The sequence below is a fragment of the Canis lupus genome, chromosome 8, assembly GCF_003254725.2.
Source record: "Canis lupus dingo isolate Sandy chromosome 8, ASM325472v2, whole genome shotgun sequence".
In the NCBI taxonomy this organism is placed as follows: domain Eukaryota; kingdom Metazoa; phylum Chordata; class Mammalia; order Carnivora; family Canidae; genus Canis; species Canis lupus.
The window spans coordinates 1,375,413-1,395,905 of record NC_064250.1 but is presented as its reverse complement, the minus strand read 5'-3'; the positions used below and the strand labels follow the sequence as shown (position 1 = coordinate 1,395,905).

General features: G+C 37.6%; 1 protein-coding gene across 2 annotated transcripts in view; it reads right to left on the bottom strand.

Annotated features, from left to right (window-relative positions):
• CPSF2 (cleavage and polyadenylation specific factor 2) overlaps positions 1-20,493 on the bottom strand; it is a 34,161-nt gene that overhangs the window by 9,513 nt on the left and 4,155 nt on the right. Inside the window, exons 3-11 of one of the 2 annotated variants that reach the window (XM_025467803.3) lie at positions 16,594-16,770; positions 15,442-15,601; positions 15,257-15,362; positions 13,909-14,038; positions 12,117-12,232; positions 9,897-10,084; positions 8,938-9,228; positions 2,823-2,923; positions 1,646-1,846 (exon numbers count right to left, since the gene is read on the bottom strand). In XM_025467803.3, the coding sequence (XP_025323588.1) occupies positions 1,646-1,846; positions 2,823-2,923; positions 8,938-9,228; positions 9,897-10,084; positions 12,117-12,232; positions 13,909-14,038; positions 15,257-15,362; positions 15,442-15,601; positions 16,594-16,742 (1,442 nt within the window). In that variant the 5' untranslated portion in view covers positions 16,743-16,770. The remainder of the gene's footprint in view (positions 1-1,645; positions 1,847-2,822; positions 2,924-8,937; positions 9,229-9,896; positions 10,085-12,116; positions 12,233-13,908; positions 14,039-15,256; positions 15,363-15,441; positions 15,602-16,593; positions 16,771-20,493) is intronic. The other variant, XM_049113573.1, reaches the window with a different exon arrangement.

Below are 20,493 nucleotides of genomic sequence, written 5' to 3'. Positions count from 1 at the left end.
CCTTCCCCACTCCCAGGTTCTCTCTCTTTCTCTAAAATAAGTAAATTAAAAAAAAAAAAAAAAGAGAAAGAAAAAAAAGTAAAAAATAAGAATATTCTTTCTCGCCTCCTGTAATTATCTATGCCACATGCCCAAACCCACTCCCACTGGTCTCTGGGAATGCAGGCCTCTGTTACCCAACACCTAGACTGTACAGCAGTTTCTCAGAACCTGGAGTTCAACTTCACCATCTATGATCCACAGAACAGCAGTATAGCAGGAAGCACTCAAAGTGCATCTCCTAGAAGTCATGAGTCACCAAATTCTATGTTAAATGTCTTAAAAACACAACCTCATTTCATTCTTATCCCCACTCTTCAGATAAGGAAATTGAAGCTAAAGAACTCTGTTCACATGCTGAACAGACTGGACACTAATTAAGTGGAATGGTACATAAACTCACCAACGCTATTTATATTGTTATTTTTCCTCTCTACTATTTTAGAGGGCCACACAAACAGTGGAAACTTTGCTCATTAAATTCCAGAATGACCTAAAATCCACTATATGCTCAAGAAAGCATTACCAAGGAACAAAGGAAGTACAAGTGAGGGACCCAGACTGTGTTGGGGTGGTAAGCAAGAAACACAGGAAAGGTTTCCAGCAGTTTGTAACACCCACTTTGGCAGCACAGAGACCTGGGACAGGAAGACAGAACAAAGCTGAGGGATGAACATATGCAAGCGCCTGACGTGGAAAAGTCGCATAGAAGGAGGCTGCAATAAGGATGGTACCACTAGAACAGAGAGCGCACGTCGGCATCACAGAAAACTAGGGAGACACCAAACAGCGTGAGACACCGTGCACTGTGCTACAGCATCTGACATTCAGCTGGAAAGCCACGGGGCCCTGAACAATCTGCACACAGGTTAATAGTGTTTTCAAAATTGGATTAGAACATGTGATTTCAGTTGTTTTTTCCAATAGTGCATGTAGAGCTGGTAGATCTCCCATGGTTCTACCCATGCTATCTCATATTCCTCTCGTAACCAAAACCCTTGTCCAACACTGCTTGAAATATAACACATTTCCCAAACTTCACACATCATCATCCATCAAAAATTCTCTTTATCCTGTGTTGTTCTCCAATGCATGTTCCTTGCCCTCTTTCTCTTTTTTTTAGAATTATTTACTTAAGAGTGGGGGAGTGGGGGAGAGAAAGAGAGAGAGAAAGATAGTGCTTGAGTGAGTGGGGCGGTCGGGAGAGAGACAGAATTTCAAGCAGAAATCTTGATCTTAGGATCAAGACTCGAGCCAAAAATCAAGACTCAAAGGCTCAACCAACTAATCCACCCACCCAGGTGTCCACCTTACCCTCTCTTTAAATGGAGGAAGTCTTGTTCATCTTTTTAAACTTTTCACATACCTAGGTAATAAAACTGCTAGTTTGCCTTTAATACTAATTCTTTAGGTATTCCTCTAAACTTTCTTTTTGTTTCAAACTACACAAGTCCTCTGTATTTTTCAAAGTGCGGTACTCAGAAACTATCGAAGTACACAACATGATCAAAAAGGCCAAATTTATTGAGTTCTAATGATACACTGAGTTATTCACAAAATACACAGTCTAAACTGAAAGAAAGAAAAACTTGTTTTGTTCACATACTTGATAATTTCTCCATATTCATCCCATTTAATTCTTTCTTCTGGGGCAGGAAACATAGGGTAAGACTTTTTAGCCTGTTTGAAGAAACTTCCTTTCCGACTACCTTCACCTTTCATCATCAGGTCATGCTTCATCTTATGAGCTGATGGCTGGTCAATGTCTTCCTCAACATCACTCTCATCACTGGAATCTATGTCTGCCCTAAAAGGATTGTGGAACAGATAAAGGTCATAAAGTCCCAATATTTTGAATTAATATTTACAACACTATTTTTGAATTAATTCAACAATAATAATTAAATTTATAATTTTGTAAAATAGCATTAACTGCTAGTTAATAAATGCATATTAACACTAGCACTGAAAGTGTCAACTATACTCAAAAAATATTTTAAATAACACAACACACTAAGGTACATCATGTTATAATCAATGGAGAAAAACACATACTATAGAGGGACAAAGGAAACAATGACAGCATTGTCTGAAACTCCCTGCCAGAAACAATGAAGTCTGTAAATTGCTGATCTGTATCCTTAGTAAAAATGTCATTCAAATACAAATAGAAAAAGAGAAAAAAGAAAAAAAGAAAAAGATATTTGCCAGACTGAAAAAAATAAAAAAAAACACAGAAAAATCTGATGGAGGTTATTGCCTGCAGATATGTAATCCATGAAACAAAAATCAAAGGAATTTCTTTAGAGAAGGGAAGATGATACCATGTGGCAATATATCCACATAAGGGAGGAACAAGAACAAGAAATTAGAAATACATATAAAATAAGTCATTTAAAAACAATCTCTTTAAAAATAAATTTGATTTTTTAAAAAAACAAAACAAAAAATTAGCACTGAAAGAAGTTGGCATTCTAGCACCAGTTAAAAATGTAACAAAAATCGTGAAGTCAACAGAAAATTTAAATTTTTTTAAAATTTAAATTCAAGTTAGTTAACATATAGTATATTATTAGGTTCAGGGTACAATTTAGTGATTCATCAGTTGCGTATCATACCCAGTGCTCATTCCATCACATGCTCTCCTTAATGCCCATTACCCAGTTACCCCATCCCCATCCCCGCCTCCCCTCCAGCGACCCTGTTTGCTCCCTACAGTCAAGGAGTCTCTTATTTACATATAATTTACATATAAACTCCTAATCTATCTGAAAATAACTCACTCTTTTGACTGCTCAAGTTTTTTTGCTGCCTCTTTCTTTAGTTTCTCTTTTTCTAAGTATTCTTCTAGTTCTTTTCCTTCAAGCTTCACACGTTTCCTCAACTAGAGAAAAACAGCAGACAGAAGAAGTATCAGTATCAGGGGTTACGCAGGGGTGTGAGATGCAGCATATCTGTGAATTTATCATCTTAAATTTGAAATTATTCAAGTTCCCATTACATGCAATTACAGATCCTATTTAGATTAGCACCAAAATTGAGCTGCCACATTTCTAGACTGGGTTTAATTTAAACTGGTTAAAAATAATCAATCAGGAAAAGAAAATATAGATTAAGTATTTTTATAATTTGGAATAGGTGAGGCCTATGTAGGACATAAAACTCAAAAGCCACAAAGGAAAAGATGAATAAATATGGCAAAATGAAAAAAAAAATCTCTTTGACATTTAAAAATCTCATAAAATTACAGGAAATGGAGAAAATTATTTGCAGCACTAACATGACTATCAGAAGCTATTTTTTCCAAAGAGCTCTTTGAAATCAGTTAAGAAAAAGATGGTCATAACACATCAAAAAAGGACAAATCCATTTATAAGCAATTTGCAGAAGAAAAACATATAAGATGTCTCATTTCACTGATTTCTGAAAAGTGCAAAAGTTTTTAAAATATAATATCATTTTAAAATCTATGAGATTGGCAATGCTAATTACTATACATCTATGGGAACAATAGCACAACTACAGTAGAAGGCAATTTACCAACTTTCTTTTTTAAAAGATTTTATTTATTTATTCTTGAGAGACACAGAGAGAGAGAGGCAAAGACACAGGCAGAGGGAGAAGCAGGCTCCCTGCAGGGACCTCAATGTGAGACTCAATCCCAGGACCCCGGGATCAGGCCTGAGCCAAAGGCAGATACTCAATCGCTGAGCCACCAAGGCATCCCAATTTTCCCAATTTTTCTAAACATAAAAATGTGCCTGTCATTTGACACAGCAAATTCTACAAATTCTACTTCTGGGAAATTCTAGGAATTTATAAATTCTAGGAATTTATCCTACAGAAATAATCATAAGCATGAGGAAAAAAAAGTACATTGCAGTAATGTCTGTAATGGTAAAAAAATGGACTCAACTTTAAAATCTATTAATGCGCAGCCCTGGTGGCACAGCGGTTTAACGCCTCCTGCAGTCCAGGGTGTGATCCTCGAGACCCAGGATCGAGTCCCACGTCGGGCTCCCTGCATCGGGCCTGCTTCTCCCTCTGCCTGTGTCTCTCTCTCTCTCTCTCTCTCTCTCTCTCTGTGTCTCTCATGAATAAATAAACAAAATTTTAAAAAAAGAGGGGGGCGGGGATCCCTGGGTGGCTCAGCAGTTTAGTGTCTGCCTTTGGCCCAGGGCGTGATCCTGGAGTCCCGGGATCGAGTCCCACATCAGGCTCCCTGCATGGAGCCTGCTTCTCCCTGTGCCTGCGTCTCTGCCTCTCTCTCTGTGTCTCTCATGAATAAATAAAAAAATCTTAAAAAAAAAAATCTATTAATATGAGATGATTAAATCAGTAGGTCTCAAACTTTTTAATCTCAGGATAGGCTTAGACTTAAAAATTACAGAGAACCCTAGAGAGCTTTTTTTATAGATTACATTTATTAATGCCTACCATTATCAGAAATTAAGAATGAGAAAATTTTAAAGTGTTCATCTGTTCATCAAAAAATAAAATCATGACATATTAACATTATCATATCTTTACAAAAGATAATTGTTACTTTCTAAAGCAAAAAAATAGCAGAAAGCATGGCATTATTTTACATTTTTGCAAGTATCTTCTTAAAATTTTTATATTATTTTTTTAAAGATTTTATTTATTTATTCATGACATATAGAATGAGACAGAGGCAGAGACACAGGCAGAGGAAAAGCAGGCTCCATGCAGGGAGCCTGATGTGGGACTCGATCCCGGAACTCCAGGATCACACCCTGAGCCAAAGGCAGTCGCTCAACCGCTGAGCCACCCAGGGATCCCTGCAAGTATCTTTAATGTCTAGCTCAACAGAAGACAGCTGGATCTTCACATCTGCCGAATTCAATCTTCTGCAATACATTGTTTTCGTTGGTACCCCTGGGTGGGTCAGTGGTTAGCGTCTGCCTTTGGCTCAGGGCATGATCCTGGGGTCCCTGGACCGAGTCCCACATCAGGCTCCCTTCATGGAGCCTGCTTCTCCCTCTGCCTGTGTCTCTGCCTCTCTCTCTCTCTCTCTCTGTCTCTCATGAATAAATAAAATCTTAAAAAAAAATTTGTTTTGGTTAAAGCATATGAAGAAAATGCAGCCTCACACAGAGATATAATTGGAAAAGGGAGAAATATTTAAATAGCGTTTCCATGAATATTCCTTGATATTATATTAAACCTTAAAAACCGGGCTCCTGGGTGGCTCAGTGATAATGTACGCCTTTGGCTTAGGTCGTGATCCCAGAGTCCTGGGATTGAGTCCCATATTGGGCTCCCTGCATGGAGTCTGCTTCTCTCTGTGTCTCTCATGAATACATAAATTAAAAAAAAAAAAAAAAAAAAAAAAAAAAACTTCAAAAACCGGTGGCTTCTTAAAGATCTGTTGTAATGTGGAATCTGAAATCAACAACTTTTTTATACTGTTATATTAAATTTATTGATTTATCTTGCACTTTGAATGGATCTTTTATTTGTGCACTATTTTATATGTACAGGCATCGGTTATTTGCAAAACATGGTTTACCAAGTTACATAGATCTTACAAATGTTGATAGTATTTTAAAAATCACATTTGCAAATATCACCACCAAACTCATCAGCAAAGCCGTCTAAGCTTAAGTTGTCAATTTCACGGTGATGGGCATAGCTTTCTAAAATTCTGATTTTCACTTGAAAGTTGGAATTTTATCAGATTGAGGCAACAAAATTTTATCTACTCTTTTCCCTAGAGTGACAAGCTCAACTTATTCATCCTTGAGAGAATATCTGCCAAATATCCAAGTCTGAATAACCATGTTATTATTTCAAGTAAAAATGGTGTTTTAAGAAAAAAGTGGCCAGTTAATTATACAATTGGTTTTCTTGGAGACAAACATCATGTATTAGTATGCAACACAAGTGTTGTACAAATCCTTCCCATCTTGCCATTCAGGTTATTTTTAAAAACCTTGTAATAAAAGGATTTAATAAAAATAAATGACTTTTACTGCTTCATCAAGAGCATTCTTAAGTGAAATGGACTCTTTATTTGGAGCTTCGAGTGTGTGCTGATGCACAATGCGGTGGCCACCATCATCTGGTGCCACTGCCTGGATTTATGCTAAGGCACCAGCACCTTTCCCACCACTGCTTTTACTCAGCAACGTGAAATGTAAGCATGATGGAAAGGTAAATAACATCTTAAGATTACTGTGAGAAGTAGTTTTGACCTTAGGGACTCCCTGAAGGGGTCTCAGGGACCCCCTCCAGGGTTCTCACAGTATACTTTGAGAACCACTGGATTCAATCATCACAGTACATATATACACATGCATTATTAAAAAGTTATTAAAATGAAATCATTTATTTGAAAACACTTAAATGTTCATAATATGGCCATCTGTGCATCAGAAGTCAGGATAGTGGTTTCTCTCAAAGAAGACGGGGAGAACCTTGAGGGGGATGTGTGGGGTACTGGTGTGGGTATAGGCTAGACACAAGTATTCCATTTGTGAACAGGTAACATGATGTACCTGTACCACATGCACACTTTCAGTCTGTATTACATGGCAATGGACGTTTAAAAAATCCATCCTTTTTTGGCCAGAGTAAATCTGTGGGAAGTGCTGCTATTGTCTGAGATGAGGAAGACTTAGAAGAGTATAAGTCTGAGACAAGCAGGAGGGGAAATAGTAGTGTTTTGCATATGGCCAAGGAGAGGGGAAAACTGACAGGTAATGGACAGGGAAGGCATAATTCCCAAGGAAACATCACTACAAGGGGAGTGTTAGTGCTGCTTATAAAGTCAAAAACCTCAAATTTCAAGTTATAGCTCCAAATGTCCTTTTCTATTTTCTTCAAATTGAAACCATTTTTAATATTCTTCTATTAAATCCTCAAATGGCCTTTCAGCCTTAATTGAATTTCTACTAATTATTATTTTCAAATTCAGCATTTCATACCTGATGAAACTATTTCAAGTATTTCAAAGAGCTCTTTTAATTTTTATCTTAAAGATCTATTTATTTATTTTGGAGAGAGCTCATGTGCGAGGGAGTGAGCACACACCAGCACTGGGCAGGGCAGAGAGGCCAGAGGGAGACAGAAAATCTCAAGCAGACTCACTGCTGAGCACAGGAGCCCAACTCAGGACTCTATCTCACCACCTCACAACCCTGAGATTATGACCTTTGAAATAAAAAGCTGGCCGTTTAACCAACTGAGCCACCCAGGTGGTCCTGAGCTCTTTAAATTTTTTTTTCCTTGGCTCTTTTAATTTTTAAAGAAAACTGTGTTTTTAAGCTATTAAATAACCCAAAGGACAGGTTTTATTTTGATATGGTTGCTCGGAATCCTTCTTCAGCAATTCTGTATTTATAATGAATGTATTTGAGATTTTGTCCTTTTCTTAAGTAGATTTAAAGACTAAGGTATGCTTATCACTCACTTCTAACAACATTCCTTAACATGGCTACCAGGAAGGAAAAGTAAAAAACAGTCAACTACAGCCATGCCCAACTCTGGCAGTTGTCAGCCCATTCAGCATCAACTGCTACAGACTTCACAGTTAACGATACTAGCTTTGGAAAATTAATAGATGCAATGGGTTGGTTATTAAGCAAAATGATCTTTTGGCATATTGATCATTTGGCTGCTTGTCTTGCTCCAATTAACAAGAGATAAAATCAGCAAATGTGGATACAGAAACAAGTTTGGCTATCTAGTGGGGAGAAGATGAGGAGATTCTTGTCTGACTTCTACTTCTCAGCCAGGTTTCAAACAAGTTCATGTGCTATGGGTGAGGGCTGTAGGATATTTGAAGGGAATGAAGCTACCCAACTGGAGAGCAGGAAAAGGAGTATCTTACAGAATGTTGGGTTGGTGCTGAGTACCCATCCGAGATGTGATGTCATAAATGTGAAGGGCAACCTGTCCACACAGTAGTGTGTTTAACACTAGTGATGTACGGTTGCTTGGGTTTAGGCATGGTTAAACAAATGGTTTAACTAGAGTCAACACTTTGCCAGGTGAGTACAATCAACAGGAGGGTTACAGAGTTAAAAGTGTTTGTAAAATAATGATGGACCACTGACTAGAAGCTGGAGCAATGATGGATAGTAAAAGTGGCAAGGTTCACAACATGAAAGTCCCAATGGAACCAAAGAACTGTTGGCATGGGAGCATTAGAGCAGGTCAGCTATCAGATCAGAGTGGGATGTTTGAGGTAGAGCTCTTCAGAGGTAACCCGTAATAAGGTGAAGGTATGACCACAAGAGTAGACAGCATGATCTGTGGGGAGGGAGAGGGATGGCTAAGGTGGAATGGGGGAAAAGATCATTAAGAAATAAGGCATCAAGGAACTGAGAGGGCCCAGGACTCAGACAGATCACGCCTATGGATGCCAGAGTCATCACGAATGCAGTCCTGACTAGAGACCAGAGTCAAAGTCACCAATGAAGGACAGAGAATGACTATGAGATCAGTAAATGTCAGAAGGGATCAGTGTATTGTCAAGTCTGATGGCATGACCTAGAGAAGGAAGAGAAATGGCTTGAAAGCTGCAAAACAGAAAAAGGACACCTACCCCACCCCAAGTACCTGAAGTGAGAGAGAGAAAAAAAAAGAGCATCTACTCGAGAGGCCCACAGGAAAATTAAGGAAAGGATGTGAAAAGAACTTTTCAAAGAGAGCTTTAAGAATTCAGAGTCCATGACACCTTCTGGGCACGGTTCCAGAGGATACCACAGAAGGGTTAAAGAACACAAATTTCCAATTAAGAAACTCTAAAATTTGTGCTATTAAAGGCTCTCTACAGTTACTCTGGTAAAAATCTGGAAACAATTTCAAGTTTCATTTTTGGTCACTGACCCCCAAACAGGTTTAAGATACAGTTCACACACAAGAACTTACCTCTATTTCTGTAATTTTTTCAGAAGGATTATCAATTAGGAAACGTGCTAAAGTCCCAGGAGTAGTTCTGTAAGTTAGAATGATTGAATTTTTAGGGTCCTGACACCATTGAATGAAGAGATCCCTTGAAAATCCACATTCCAGGTCAGGCTGGCTGGCGAGTACTACTTTGGGGCTAGGTACTCGAGCCAAGTCAGAAAGACCATGACATAAAGAGAGATGACGAAACTGAAATGGATTGTTTCTTTTGTCTTCAAAACATCTCATCAATTTGTCACTCATCCATTCTACCTAATACAGGGGAAAGGATGATCATAATTAGAAAATACTAGATTATAACTTCAATGCCTTCCACAAAGTCTAGAAATTCATGTTCTGCCTTCTTTTAAGTCTTTACCACCAACCAACCAATGGTTGTTTAAACTTGTACCATTCTGATAAGCAGCACTTATTCTCTGTTCTGTTCCCCATTAGATCCTCTCATCCCATAATAGCTCATCTCGAAAAATCCAATTTTGCATTATATTTCAGTTATAAGTCACCCTAAATCTTACGGAGAAAGCAGAGTATAAGTTCTAAATAAATCTTACCCAAAATTCCTATTTCAAGGGAAAGAGCTATTTAAAAAGAAGAGAAAAATGGTTTCTAACATTTATATCCTATGAGGTACACTTTATTTTTAATCTCCATTTTACAGATTGTGATAACAGACATTAGAGGAGAAGTAACTTGCCCAATCTGTAAGATGGGGACAAAAACAGAACCTACTTCATAGGGTCTAGAAGGACTAAATTAAATATTCCACGTGAACATACAGAACAAGTGGTTTATTACCATTATCATCATCATCAACCTCTTCAACAGAAAAATGAAATCCAAAGGGCAAATAAAACATTGTTTTCCACAAAAGCCCAATTTCTGCAGCAAACTTCTGCATTACAAATGTAACAAGGACAAACCTGGGACTTAGAAAACTCCACTACATTATAGCTGACATTATTCAGGAGCGCCAGTGAGTAGACACCCAGTCCTGCATCTTTAGTTCTCCAGATCTGATCAAGAAGTTGAGCAAGTTCCAAAACTCTGCCTGCAGTGTCCACTGCTATTAATACATTTCCATCACCTCGAAGCGTTTCCAGGACATTTGCTAGAAAACAAGAAAGTCAAATCCATGGAGAACATAACAATACCTTGATGCAAAATTAAAGATGACTTCATCTCCAGAATAAAGACTATAATTTAGGAGCAGCCCGGGTGGCTCAGCGGTTTAGTGCCGCCTTCAGCCCCGGGCGCGATCCTGGAGACCCAGGATCCAGTCCCACATCAGGGGAGCCTGCATGGAGCCTGCTTGTCTTTCTGCCTGTGTCCTCTGCCTCTCTCTCTCTCATGAATAAATAAATAAAATATTTTTAAAAAGACTAATTTATAAATGAGCAATTATTAGGAAAGGTACACAATTCTATTTTTTAAAAGATTTTACTTATTTATTCATGAGAGATATATAGAGAGAGGTAGATATAGAGGGAGAAGCAGACTCCCTGCGGGGAGCTTGATGTGGGACTCGATCCTGGGACCCCAGGATCATGCACTGAGCCACCCAGATACACAATTTTTAAAATTCCATTCAGGTTATTATAACTACTTTGTATTCTGTGAAGGTATCTTCATAGGAGTGAAAGACAACGCCATTAATTCTCAATTTTCTTTCACCGAAAAGTACAGAGGGTCTCCAGCCCTCTTCACCCAGAGTACACATAGAAAATGACATTTGGGGACAGTTAGGTGGCTCAATGGTTAAGCATCTGCCTTTGGCTCAGGTCATGATTCCGGGATCGAGTCTCACATCAGGCTTCCTGCAGGGAGCCTGCTTCTCTCTCTGCCTGTATCTCTGCCTTTCTCTCTCTCTCTTTCATGAATAAATAAAACATTAAAAAAAAAAAAAAAAAAGAAAGACAGAGAAAATGACATTGGTATAGTACAGTGGGGCCAATTATTTATAACTTTGTTATAAGTGATTCCCAAATTTATACACACAAAAGTCCATATTTATATTTACATATACATATAGATCACATTCCCTCTTCCAATAAAAGTATCTTTTTTTAAGATGTTTTTTTTTTTTAAGATTTTATTTATTTGACAGACAGAGAGCATGCAAGTACACACAAGCAGGGAAAGCGGCAGGGAGAGGAAGAAGCCTGACACGGGGCTTGATCTCAGGACCCTGGGGATAATGACCTACACTTAACTCGCGGAGCCACCCAGTCATCCCCAAAAGTATTTTTATGAGTAGATTTCCTTGCTCTACATTAAAGTCTACTTGGAAATATCTGAAAAACAAAACAAAACAAAACAAAACAAAACAACAACAACAAAAAAACAAAACTGTAGCAAAAACAAACAAGAAAACATAAAAACATAAAAACTTCTTAATACAACATAGTACACAACTGTGCTTTTAAAGTAAATAGATGAAAGCAGTGTTTTCAGACGTGCTTAAAAGTCAAAATCACTTTTCCTGTTGAAATCTCATGCAGCCTATCAAAAAAGAATCGAAGGTAAAGTAGCTGGAACAGAAGCACCCAGGGATGGCCCAGAGACTCCTCTTCAGAACCGACACTACTAGATTAGAGTTTAAGGCACTCAACACCAAGATCAGTTGACTATTTGCACCCTCATGTATCTCCTTTGCTCATTTTTCTGTTAGAGTGTAAATGTTGTTCTAATAGATTTTTCTGAGCTCTCTGTATATTCTGGCTATGTGCTAAATGACAGGGAGAAGTCAATCTTTATACCTGTCCCACAAAAGCTAAATTCACACCAACCAAAACATCTTTTTGTACAAAATGATGATATGGTCACAGAATATTTTTTTCAAAAATATTAGAGTTAGGGGTGCCTGGGGGGCTCAGCTGGTTAAGTGTCCCGACTCTTGATTTCAGGTCGGGTCATGATCTCAGAGTGGTGCGATCAAGCCCCCACATAGAGCTCCATACTGGGTGGGGAGCCTGCTTAAGATTCTCTCTCCCTCTGCCCCTCCCCGGCCTGTCCCTCTCTTAAGAAAAAAAAAAAAAAATGTTAACCAATCATTCATGACAAGAAAAGTATAAACACAAAACAGAATAAACAGTAATTCATTCTACCATGCACCTCCACAGAGGACATCACGAAATACGTACTCAGAAGTTGCTCGTCTCTCTGTTTTCTCCTAGGCTGCACATATGTAGCATTAAATGAATCTGTGATAAGCAGGGAGGGTCTGCTTAGCATTTCCAGGGAACATCCATTTAAATGGCTATAACAAAGATGAAGAGGAATATTTTAGATCAATTCAAATAAACAATAGTTTATCTCACCTAAAAAATAAGCAACTTCATGTAAAATTTTTCCTTCTCCAACTACAAAAGGACACGTGCTTATTAATAGGAAATCTAGTATATTAAAAAAAAGGGGGGGGGGGAATTAAGATCTTCCAGGGTACCATCACTCTGAGAAATCAATATAATATTTTAGTATACATCCTTTTAAGCATACAAATACATTTTTCTATGCATATACATGTGAATGTATTTTACAAAACTGGCATCTCATGTATACACTGATATACTCAGTTCTATGCCTGGTTTTCTCCCATGACACTAAAACTGATTTCTAAACCTATTTTTTAACAATTGTAAAAACCTCCTACTGTGTATTTTATTTGATCACTTCCCTTTTTAAGGTTATTTTTCTTGTCATCATAAATAACTTCAAAGAACATTTCTGTAGAAAGCTTCAATTCCACTTGATGGTTTCTTTAGGACATATTCCTAGAAATTACTTACTCCAATAATTGCTAAGTGGCTTTCCAGAAAGATTTAAACCTTTTCCAGAAAGGCTCTTCCTTTTCCAGAAAAGTTCAACCAGACAGAATGAGCAACTCACTAAATATTTCCCAGAAGAATAATACTATTTAAAAATCAATTTATGATATTTAATTTTAAAAAGAATTGCCATTTAAATTTACTTTTATAAACTTTTGTCTATCTGGCATCTTTTTGATTGGTTAACACTTGGTCTTATATTTGTAAGTCTTTAGCCAATACGCTGCAAATATTTTCCCAACTCTTTTTGTCTTTATTGTTTCTGATGTTTTAAATCTGTATGTAATCAAATCTATCAAAGTTTTCCTTTATAAGTTGGTCCATTGCCTTTACACTTACAAATCTTTTTCATATCAGAAATTAGACTCATCAGTATTGCTTCATTTTCTATTTAATTCTAATCCATCTGAAATTTACTTGGTTAAAATAAAGACACAAACTGATCTTTTCCCAAAATGTTTGAATACCATTTACTTGAATATCCATGTTTTCTTCATTCATCTGTGATTACGAGACTAAAATGTATTAGTCTTATATATTTCTGAATGAGATACAAAAGACCTTGAGCCTACTATAACCTCATACAAAAGAACTATGAACTTAATGTACAGAAATTACAAAAGAAGCCTCTATGAAACTAAACATCAAAACAATTTTCTAGTAATGATGTGAGTACTTGAAGTATACAGTACATAAAGTTACAATTACTGTGTCCCCTTTTAAAAAAAATCTGACTTTATTTATATAATTACTAACATTCCAAAACAAAAACAAAACCCAAAAGCCACCCACAAAGTTCCTTTAAATAGCAGGTCAAGTAGCATATAAAATATAATTTTACATACAAAAATTAATCTCCTTTGCTACGTCTCCAGGGAGATATATGTTCTACACAGTGGATACTTACATGTCAATTTGTAAAATGTATTTTATCTCTTATATCAAACTTTCCCCTACAATGCAAAAAATTAAGTTATTTTGAAAACAGTCACTATGAGGCTTTTAAGTAGTTCTAGATTTCTGGTTAAAAAAAGATCCTTAATTTTCCCTCCAAAGAATCAAACAATACCAACTGCATTTCCATTAGTTTTTGTCTTGATATACCTACATCTCCCTCTTGTGGTTAAAGTCAACTGCGTAAACAATTTCTTCTTCTCCATCTTTGACTATTTTCCATATTGTTCCACCTATCATATGACCAGCTGGCAGAGGTGTGATAGACAAGCCATGTCCTTTACCTATGTTAATAAGATAGTGACAATACTCAGATTTCTTTTACAAGCCTAAAGAAAGCTTATTTATCTGTAAACTATTTTTTAATAGCTAATATATGCAAATCCCGAAGTAAAAAAAGCACATAGTAAAAATGCAACTCTCACTCTTCTGTCCCCCCAGCTACTCCATTCCCTTACTGTAGACAGACACTCATGTTGTTTTATTATGAATTCTTGCAGACATATTTGTGCTCATAAACTGAAATATATAAAAAGACTAGATTTGAAAGCCAGTACCCAGGGAACCTGGGTGGCTCAGTCAGTTACACGTCTGCCTTTGGCTCAGGTCATGATCCTGGGGTCTTGGGATAGAGCTCCCATCAGGCTCTGTGCTCAGTGGGAAATCTGTTTCTCCCTCACTCTCTGCCTCTCCCCCTGGCTTGTGCTCTTTCTCTCTCTCTCAAATCAATAAAATGAAAATGAAAAAAATAATAAAGTAAAATAGCCAGTATCCTATTACTTAGTATGAATCAATAAATTTGGATATTTATACCATACACACAATTATCAAATGTTTCCATTTTTGCTAACCTCTAAACTGACAGAGTAAAAATTCAAGTCTCATGGTAAAAAAATTTATCCTATAGGAAAATTAAGTACAAGCTAAACTGTTGTGACATTATTTCTTGGCTAAATCATCAGAGTCCATTGTGGCACCATTTTCTTGATTTCAACACAAGGCATCGTATTTAATACCGCTCTCTCCGAGAAGATGGGAAATATATACTTAACAGAGGACTTCTTGACTTAATTAAATAATAAACTTCTTAATTTCTAATTCTAGAATTCAGTTATATTCTACTACACTGCCAGGGCACTACATTTCCTTCAAGACTTCAATCACTACAATTTATCACCTAAGCCTCTCAACCTGTGAACTCCTAAAAGGAGGACCTGGCCACATTACATCTTTGGGCATCATATACAATAAACACAAAATAAGTCTTTTCTAAGTTAATGTGAAAAGGCTTGAGCTATTAACATTGTATTAGTATTTAGTCTGGAATATTTTAAAATCCAAATGACTTGGGAAAAAAGTTCAGAGTTCCATATCAGAATATGCTCATTGTTTCTTTTTCAGACCACAGTACCTGTTGTCTTTTACTACAAATTCCCCTTGTACTTTTCAAAGTAGGTTAAACCCTATTAGTACAATTATTTACTATTGGAAACATTTTTTACCTTTCAAATTCACAATCTGAGAGAATTTTAACTGCTGTATCTTATCAAAGGCTGCATCCACATCATCTAATGTAAAGAGTGTAAAGTCTTCTGTATTGTGTCGAGACTAAAAGAAGAACACAAACCAAAGGTTAAAAATGATCACTGCAGGAGTGTAAAAAGCATTTTTTAATTGCTTGAGTTACCTGGTAAAGATCATACATGAACATCTGTCCCATTTTATAAACCGGAATGGTTGCGTAGATAGCACAGTTCAGACCCAGCTTTCCGACGGCGTACGGGAGGGCACCAAGATGCAGAGGATCGGGGTGAGACAACAGTACTGCATCAATTTGGTGAACATGCCTAGGAGAACACGATAGGAGAATACGATCAAAATGCTTTCTCAATTTCTCCAATCTTGGTTTTAAGAGTAAAGACTAGGCTGGGGTGAAAGAGCAAAAGAGCTGAAATTATGATACCTATCAATATCAGTTACTACCCCATCCTGCACAGATATCAGAAGTATGGCATGTGTTGTACATAATAGATGATGTCTATGCACATTAAAAAAAAAAGAGAAAAAAGAAAAAAGAAAGAAAAAGAGAACAAGTAGACGCCATACATAAGATGAATCTGGATGCCTATTTTATGTACTATTAATTAAAGTTCAAGAATTCAACTTGAAATTTCAGAAATTGCTAAGGAGAGGATATTTAAATGGCCATGTATTTATTATGGATTTTGCCTCTGCTTTTTAGCATGGTGACAGGCAGCACATTCACTAGAGTGAAACTTCAATTAATAAAGCATGCTCTCACTGGCTGAAGAAATTAGAAAAAACATATTTTGCTATAAACTCTAAGTTTTTAAATATTTAAGTGCTCTTTCCTTCCACAATTAGTACAGTACTGCAAGCATAACTGAACTTTTCTTTGATGGATTTGTATCCTTTCGTATCCTGTGGTTGTTATTCTGGGCACCAAAACTCAATATGGAGGATCAAAACATACAGAAAGTAAGCTAATGTGATCTGATGGCAGACCTTCCATATGAAGGTTTTTCTTCTCTTCAAATTCTTATATGCTTATTCTTCTCTAAAACTAAAGTGCAAAAATCTCTACTGATACCCATTAGCCAAGTAACAATATTTTACTGAATTTCAATAAACAGAGCTCATAATGCAATCAAAACTTTACAAATGAAAACGGTCAGTCTGGCTCTTTGGCATAGTAAAACTAAGTCTTTTACTATAAATCAAAATAGAAAGCAAACACTGCATAATATTAAAATAGTATTACAGTGTAGAAAAGAGAAGTTGGTTTAATAGAAGTTTAGAAATATGAAAAGTAACTTACTTCCTCAGGGAATCTATAATATCCATAGAAAAGTGCTCATCCCAGCCACAGTCCAACAGAAATCTAAACTCATCAACTTGCAGAAGATAGCAAAGAGCAGACTCTTCTTGAACCCCAGAGAGGGTAGTTAATTTGATAATAGATGTCATTTTCAGTCCAAAATCAATCCAAAAAGTCCTTTCAAAAGAAACAAAAATATAATTAAGCATACACCGTAGCCTAACAAATATAATGGACAAATTAACATTATATCAAATTTCTAAGTGGGTAAACATTCTATAAATATAGAAAGCAAACACTTTAAAGACCTATTTCCATTATTGCTAAGTTTGAAAGTACAAACGTGATCTTGTTTACATTGTGTCCTTCAGAGGCTCCCCAGTGTGGCTTAATGAAAAGCAATAGACTTTAGAATCAGATGGTTTCAGAATTGAAACTACTACTATGTGGTTGTATGCAATTAACTAACTTTTCCTCACTTAATGTGTCCCAGCCTATAAACATGAATATTAATAACATACATAAAAAAGGTGCCTTGGCACAGTCGGTTAAGCATCCGATTCTTTGTGTCAGCTCAGGTCGTGATCTGGGCATCTTCAGACAGCCCTGAGTCAGGCTTTGTGCTGGATGCAGACTTTCCCTCTGCTCCTCTCTATCCCCTCCATGCATGTTCTCCCCCCACCTCTCTAAAATAAATAAATAAATCTTTAAAAACAATTATGCACATAAAAAGAATGCTGGAAGATTTCAAATAATGTGTAAATAGAGACTACAAAGTCCGTCAGTAAATAAATGTATAATGAATTGATGAACTCCTCCTTCAAAGTGAATTTGTGCTTCCTTTATTTGGCTCTGTGATGGCAATAATTTCATTGCATTACAATGAGTAGTTTTTATGTCTCTCTCTCCTATTAGACCAGTGGTCCTTAAATAAATAGACCCCCTTAAGAATCTGATAAAAAGCTAGGGACTGTTTATTCTCCCTTTGGTCTTCAAAAAGCAAACAAGGTGCACATACACAAAGAAACCCACATACTTTTCAGGGGTTGAATATTAAAAAACACTTGCACTGGAAAGTAAGCAACTAAAAATATAAATAGTATCTTTTGTTTGCAGTTCCTAAAAGAGAACCTGATACACAGTAGGTGCTCAATATCTATCTGATGGAATTTATGTTGGGATACCTACTGTTTACATTTCAAGAAGACAGAACACTCAATATCTACCTGATGGAATTTATGTTAGGATGCCTACTGTTTACATTTCAAGAAGATAGAACATGAACACATCTATTGGAATTTAAAACCTAGAATTTCATGCTATTAAATAGATGTTACAAAAACATTCATCAGCAAAGTATAGCTCCACAGCAACATTTCAGATCTCAGCTCCTTGAGGTAAATTAGCCTTCCCTGGCCAACTACGCAAGTAGGAGAGGTCATGCATACTTGATAACTTGATAACCTCTTACCAGCTGCCCCAGATCCTATCAACAAACTCAAGTGAACTGTCATATTTGGTGACAGGCTGTCCGGAGACCAATCCTATCATATCTCCCATCCTTTTCTCCCCAGTCACAGCCAGAGGCCCAGGACTCCTGGGGTACCCATTTTCATGACATGCACATCTACAAGTCGGATCCAATCCCCTACTCTCTAACCCTCCCAAGACCTCCCAGTGTGCCCTCTGGGCCTATGCTGCTTACCCCCACATGTAACTGCACCTCTTCCCTGAAGGTTCTCTTCACCTGGTAATATTCACAGAAACTTTCTCCTGCAGCCTTCTCAAGGAGTTTTTTCCTTGTACTCCCTATACCTCCAAAGCAGGAAGTAAGTGTTCCTTGCTCCTCACTGCAGCTTCCAAACCACGTCTTCTCCTTCTTCCTTCAAATACTCCAATCCTTCCCAGCTGGTTCACCATGAGCCTTCCCAATTTCCTCCTCACTGCTGGCATCTCATTCATGGTGACTTCATTCACAGACTTTAATTCCTGATTCCATCTTCCTCAGTAAATTCACTACTGACTCTAGTCCCCTAACATTCTCAACTCCAAAAACCTCATTTCATTTCAGCCCCCACCACTGTGGTTTTGCCCTGGACCTTATCACCCCTGAGCTGCACCATTTCTCAATGTTCCCCTCCTGAGATCTCATGCTCTCACTCCCACCTTACTTATTGACTGCAAAAACCCTTCAGCCTCACGGACTCTCTAATCAACCAATGGCTCTTTCACGCCCTCCTGTCTCCATTCATGTCCTTCCCATTGATCCACAATCCATCAGAAGTATCTTGCAAACACTATCAAGGTATGGTGGCCAGGGGCTCCTGGGTGGCTCAGTGGTTGAGCATCTGCCTTTGGCTCAGGGTGTGATCCCAGGGTCCTGAGTGTGATCCCAGAGTCCTGGGATCGAGTCTCACATCGGGCTCCTGGCAGGAAGCCTGCTTCTCCCCCTGCCTCTGCCTGTTTCTGCCTCTCTCTCTCTCTCTCTCTCTCTCATGAATAAATAAAATCTTAAAAAAAAAAAAAAAAATCTGGCTGCTCTAATGCTTCCTTGTACCAGCCTGGCAAAACCCTAACCCTGACTCTAATTCTTTGCTTTGCCTATTCCAGAAACTGAATGTTGGGAAGAGGAAGGAACAATCCCACAACTGTGCTATTTGCTCTTAAAATTCACGGTCAAAGATCTCAAATGGAAAAATTAGATATAGATACATAGATATATCTCTCTCTCTCAAATGGGTGCTAAGTACTACCTATCAATCTGAGTTTTTGTAGTAGGTTGACTATTTCTGAGACTGTGATTTCACATCACCTCTTCTCTGCTCATGCACCACTCCCTCTACCCTACTCTCAGCTGATAATCTCACCTCATTCTTCAATTAGGAAAAAAAGTCATCAGACAGTAACTCATTTTCCAATAGCAACTCTACTAATGTATCTGCAAATACACTGTTTGTTGTGTCTCCTATTACATGGAATCAAGAGCCCTGCTCTCGTCCAAAGCCAATCTCCATGAGTAATCTGGATCCCATTCTCATTTTTTACCTTCTAGAGGACTGAACCTTCCCAGTCATTCCCTCTTTTCCCTGTACCACTCCTATTAGCATACACAGATACTCCAGAATTTCCCAATTTAAAAGAACCCTCTCTTAATTCTACAACCCCTGGCAAATACCTCATCTTTTCTACGTTCCCCTTTCATAGCAGGTCTCAGAATATTTGTCCACAAACATGTCTCCACTTTCTCACCTCACATTCAGACTCCTAAAGATGTCATCTTTCTTTAACTGGCTCACCAGAAGTGCTTTCATCAAGGTCACTGACCAACCTCTATGCAATTTAACCCAATGGGCATTTATTTCTCTGGTCTCAACTGAGGAAATCATAGCAGCATTCAATAAAAGTGCTCTGGACCACTTGAAATGCTCTCCTGCCTCTAAGCTTCTGAGTCCACCCTCTCCTGGTTTTCCTTGTTTGTTCATTCGTTCCTTCCTTCCTTTCTTTCTTTTTCCTTGTTTCTAAGTGGCGACTCCCCAATCTCCTTTGCTAGGTACTTGAAAAGCAGTGCTCTTCAATGGGACTTCTTTTTTTCTTTCTAGGTAATCTCACCAGTTCCACAGCTAAAAATATCTTCTGATCTCAGATGGCATCATCCTTGAGTCCTTTCTTTACTTTGTGTCCCACATCCAAACTATCAGTAAGTGCTACATTTTTACCTTCATTCTAATTTCCTTCTATTTCCACAGTCACGAAGAGCTCTAACTAGCTGGTATATTTTCCCTGCCTCAAATTCAATCTGTGAGATGGTTTTCTAACAATCCTAAAATCCTTCTCTATCTCAGTTACACCCTGTGACATCACTCTATTTACCTCAAAATACTCACTGCTCTCTATACCTGC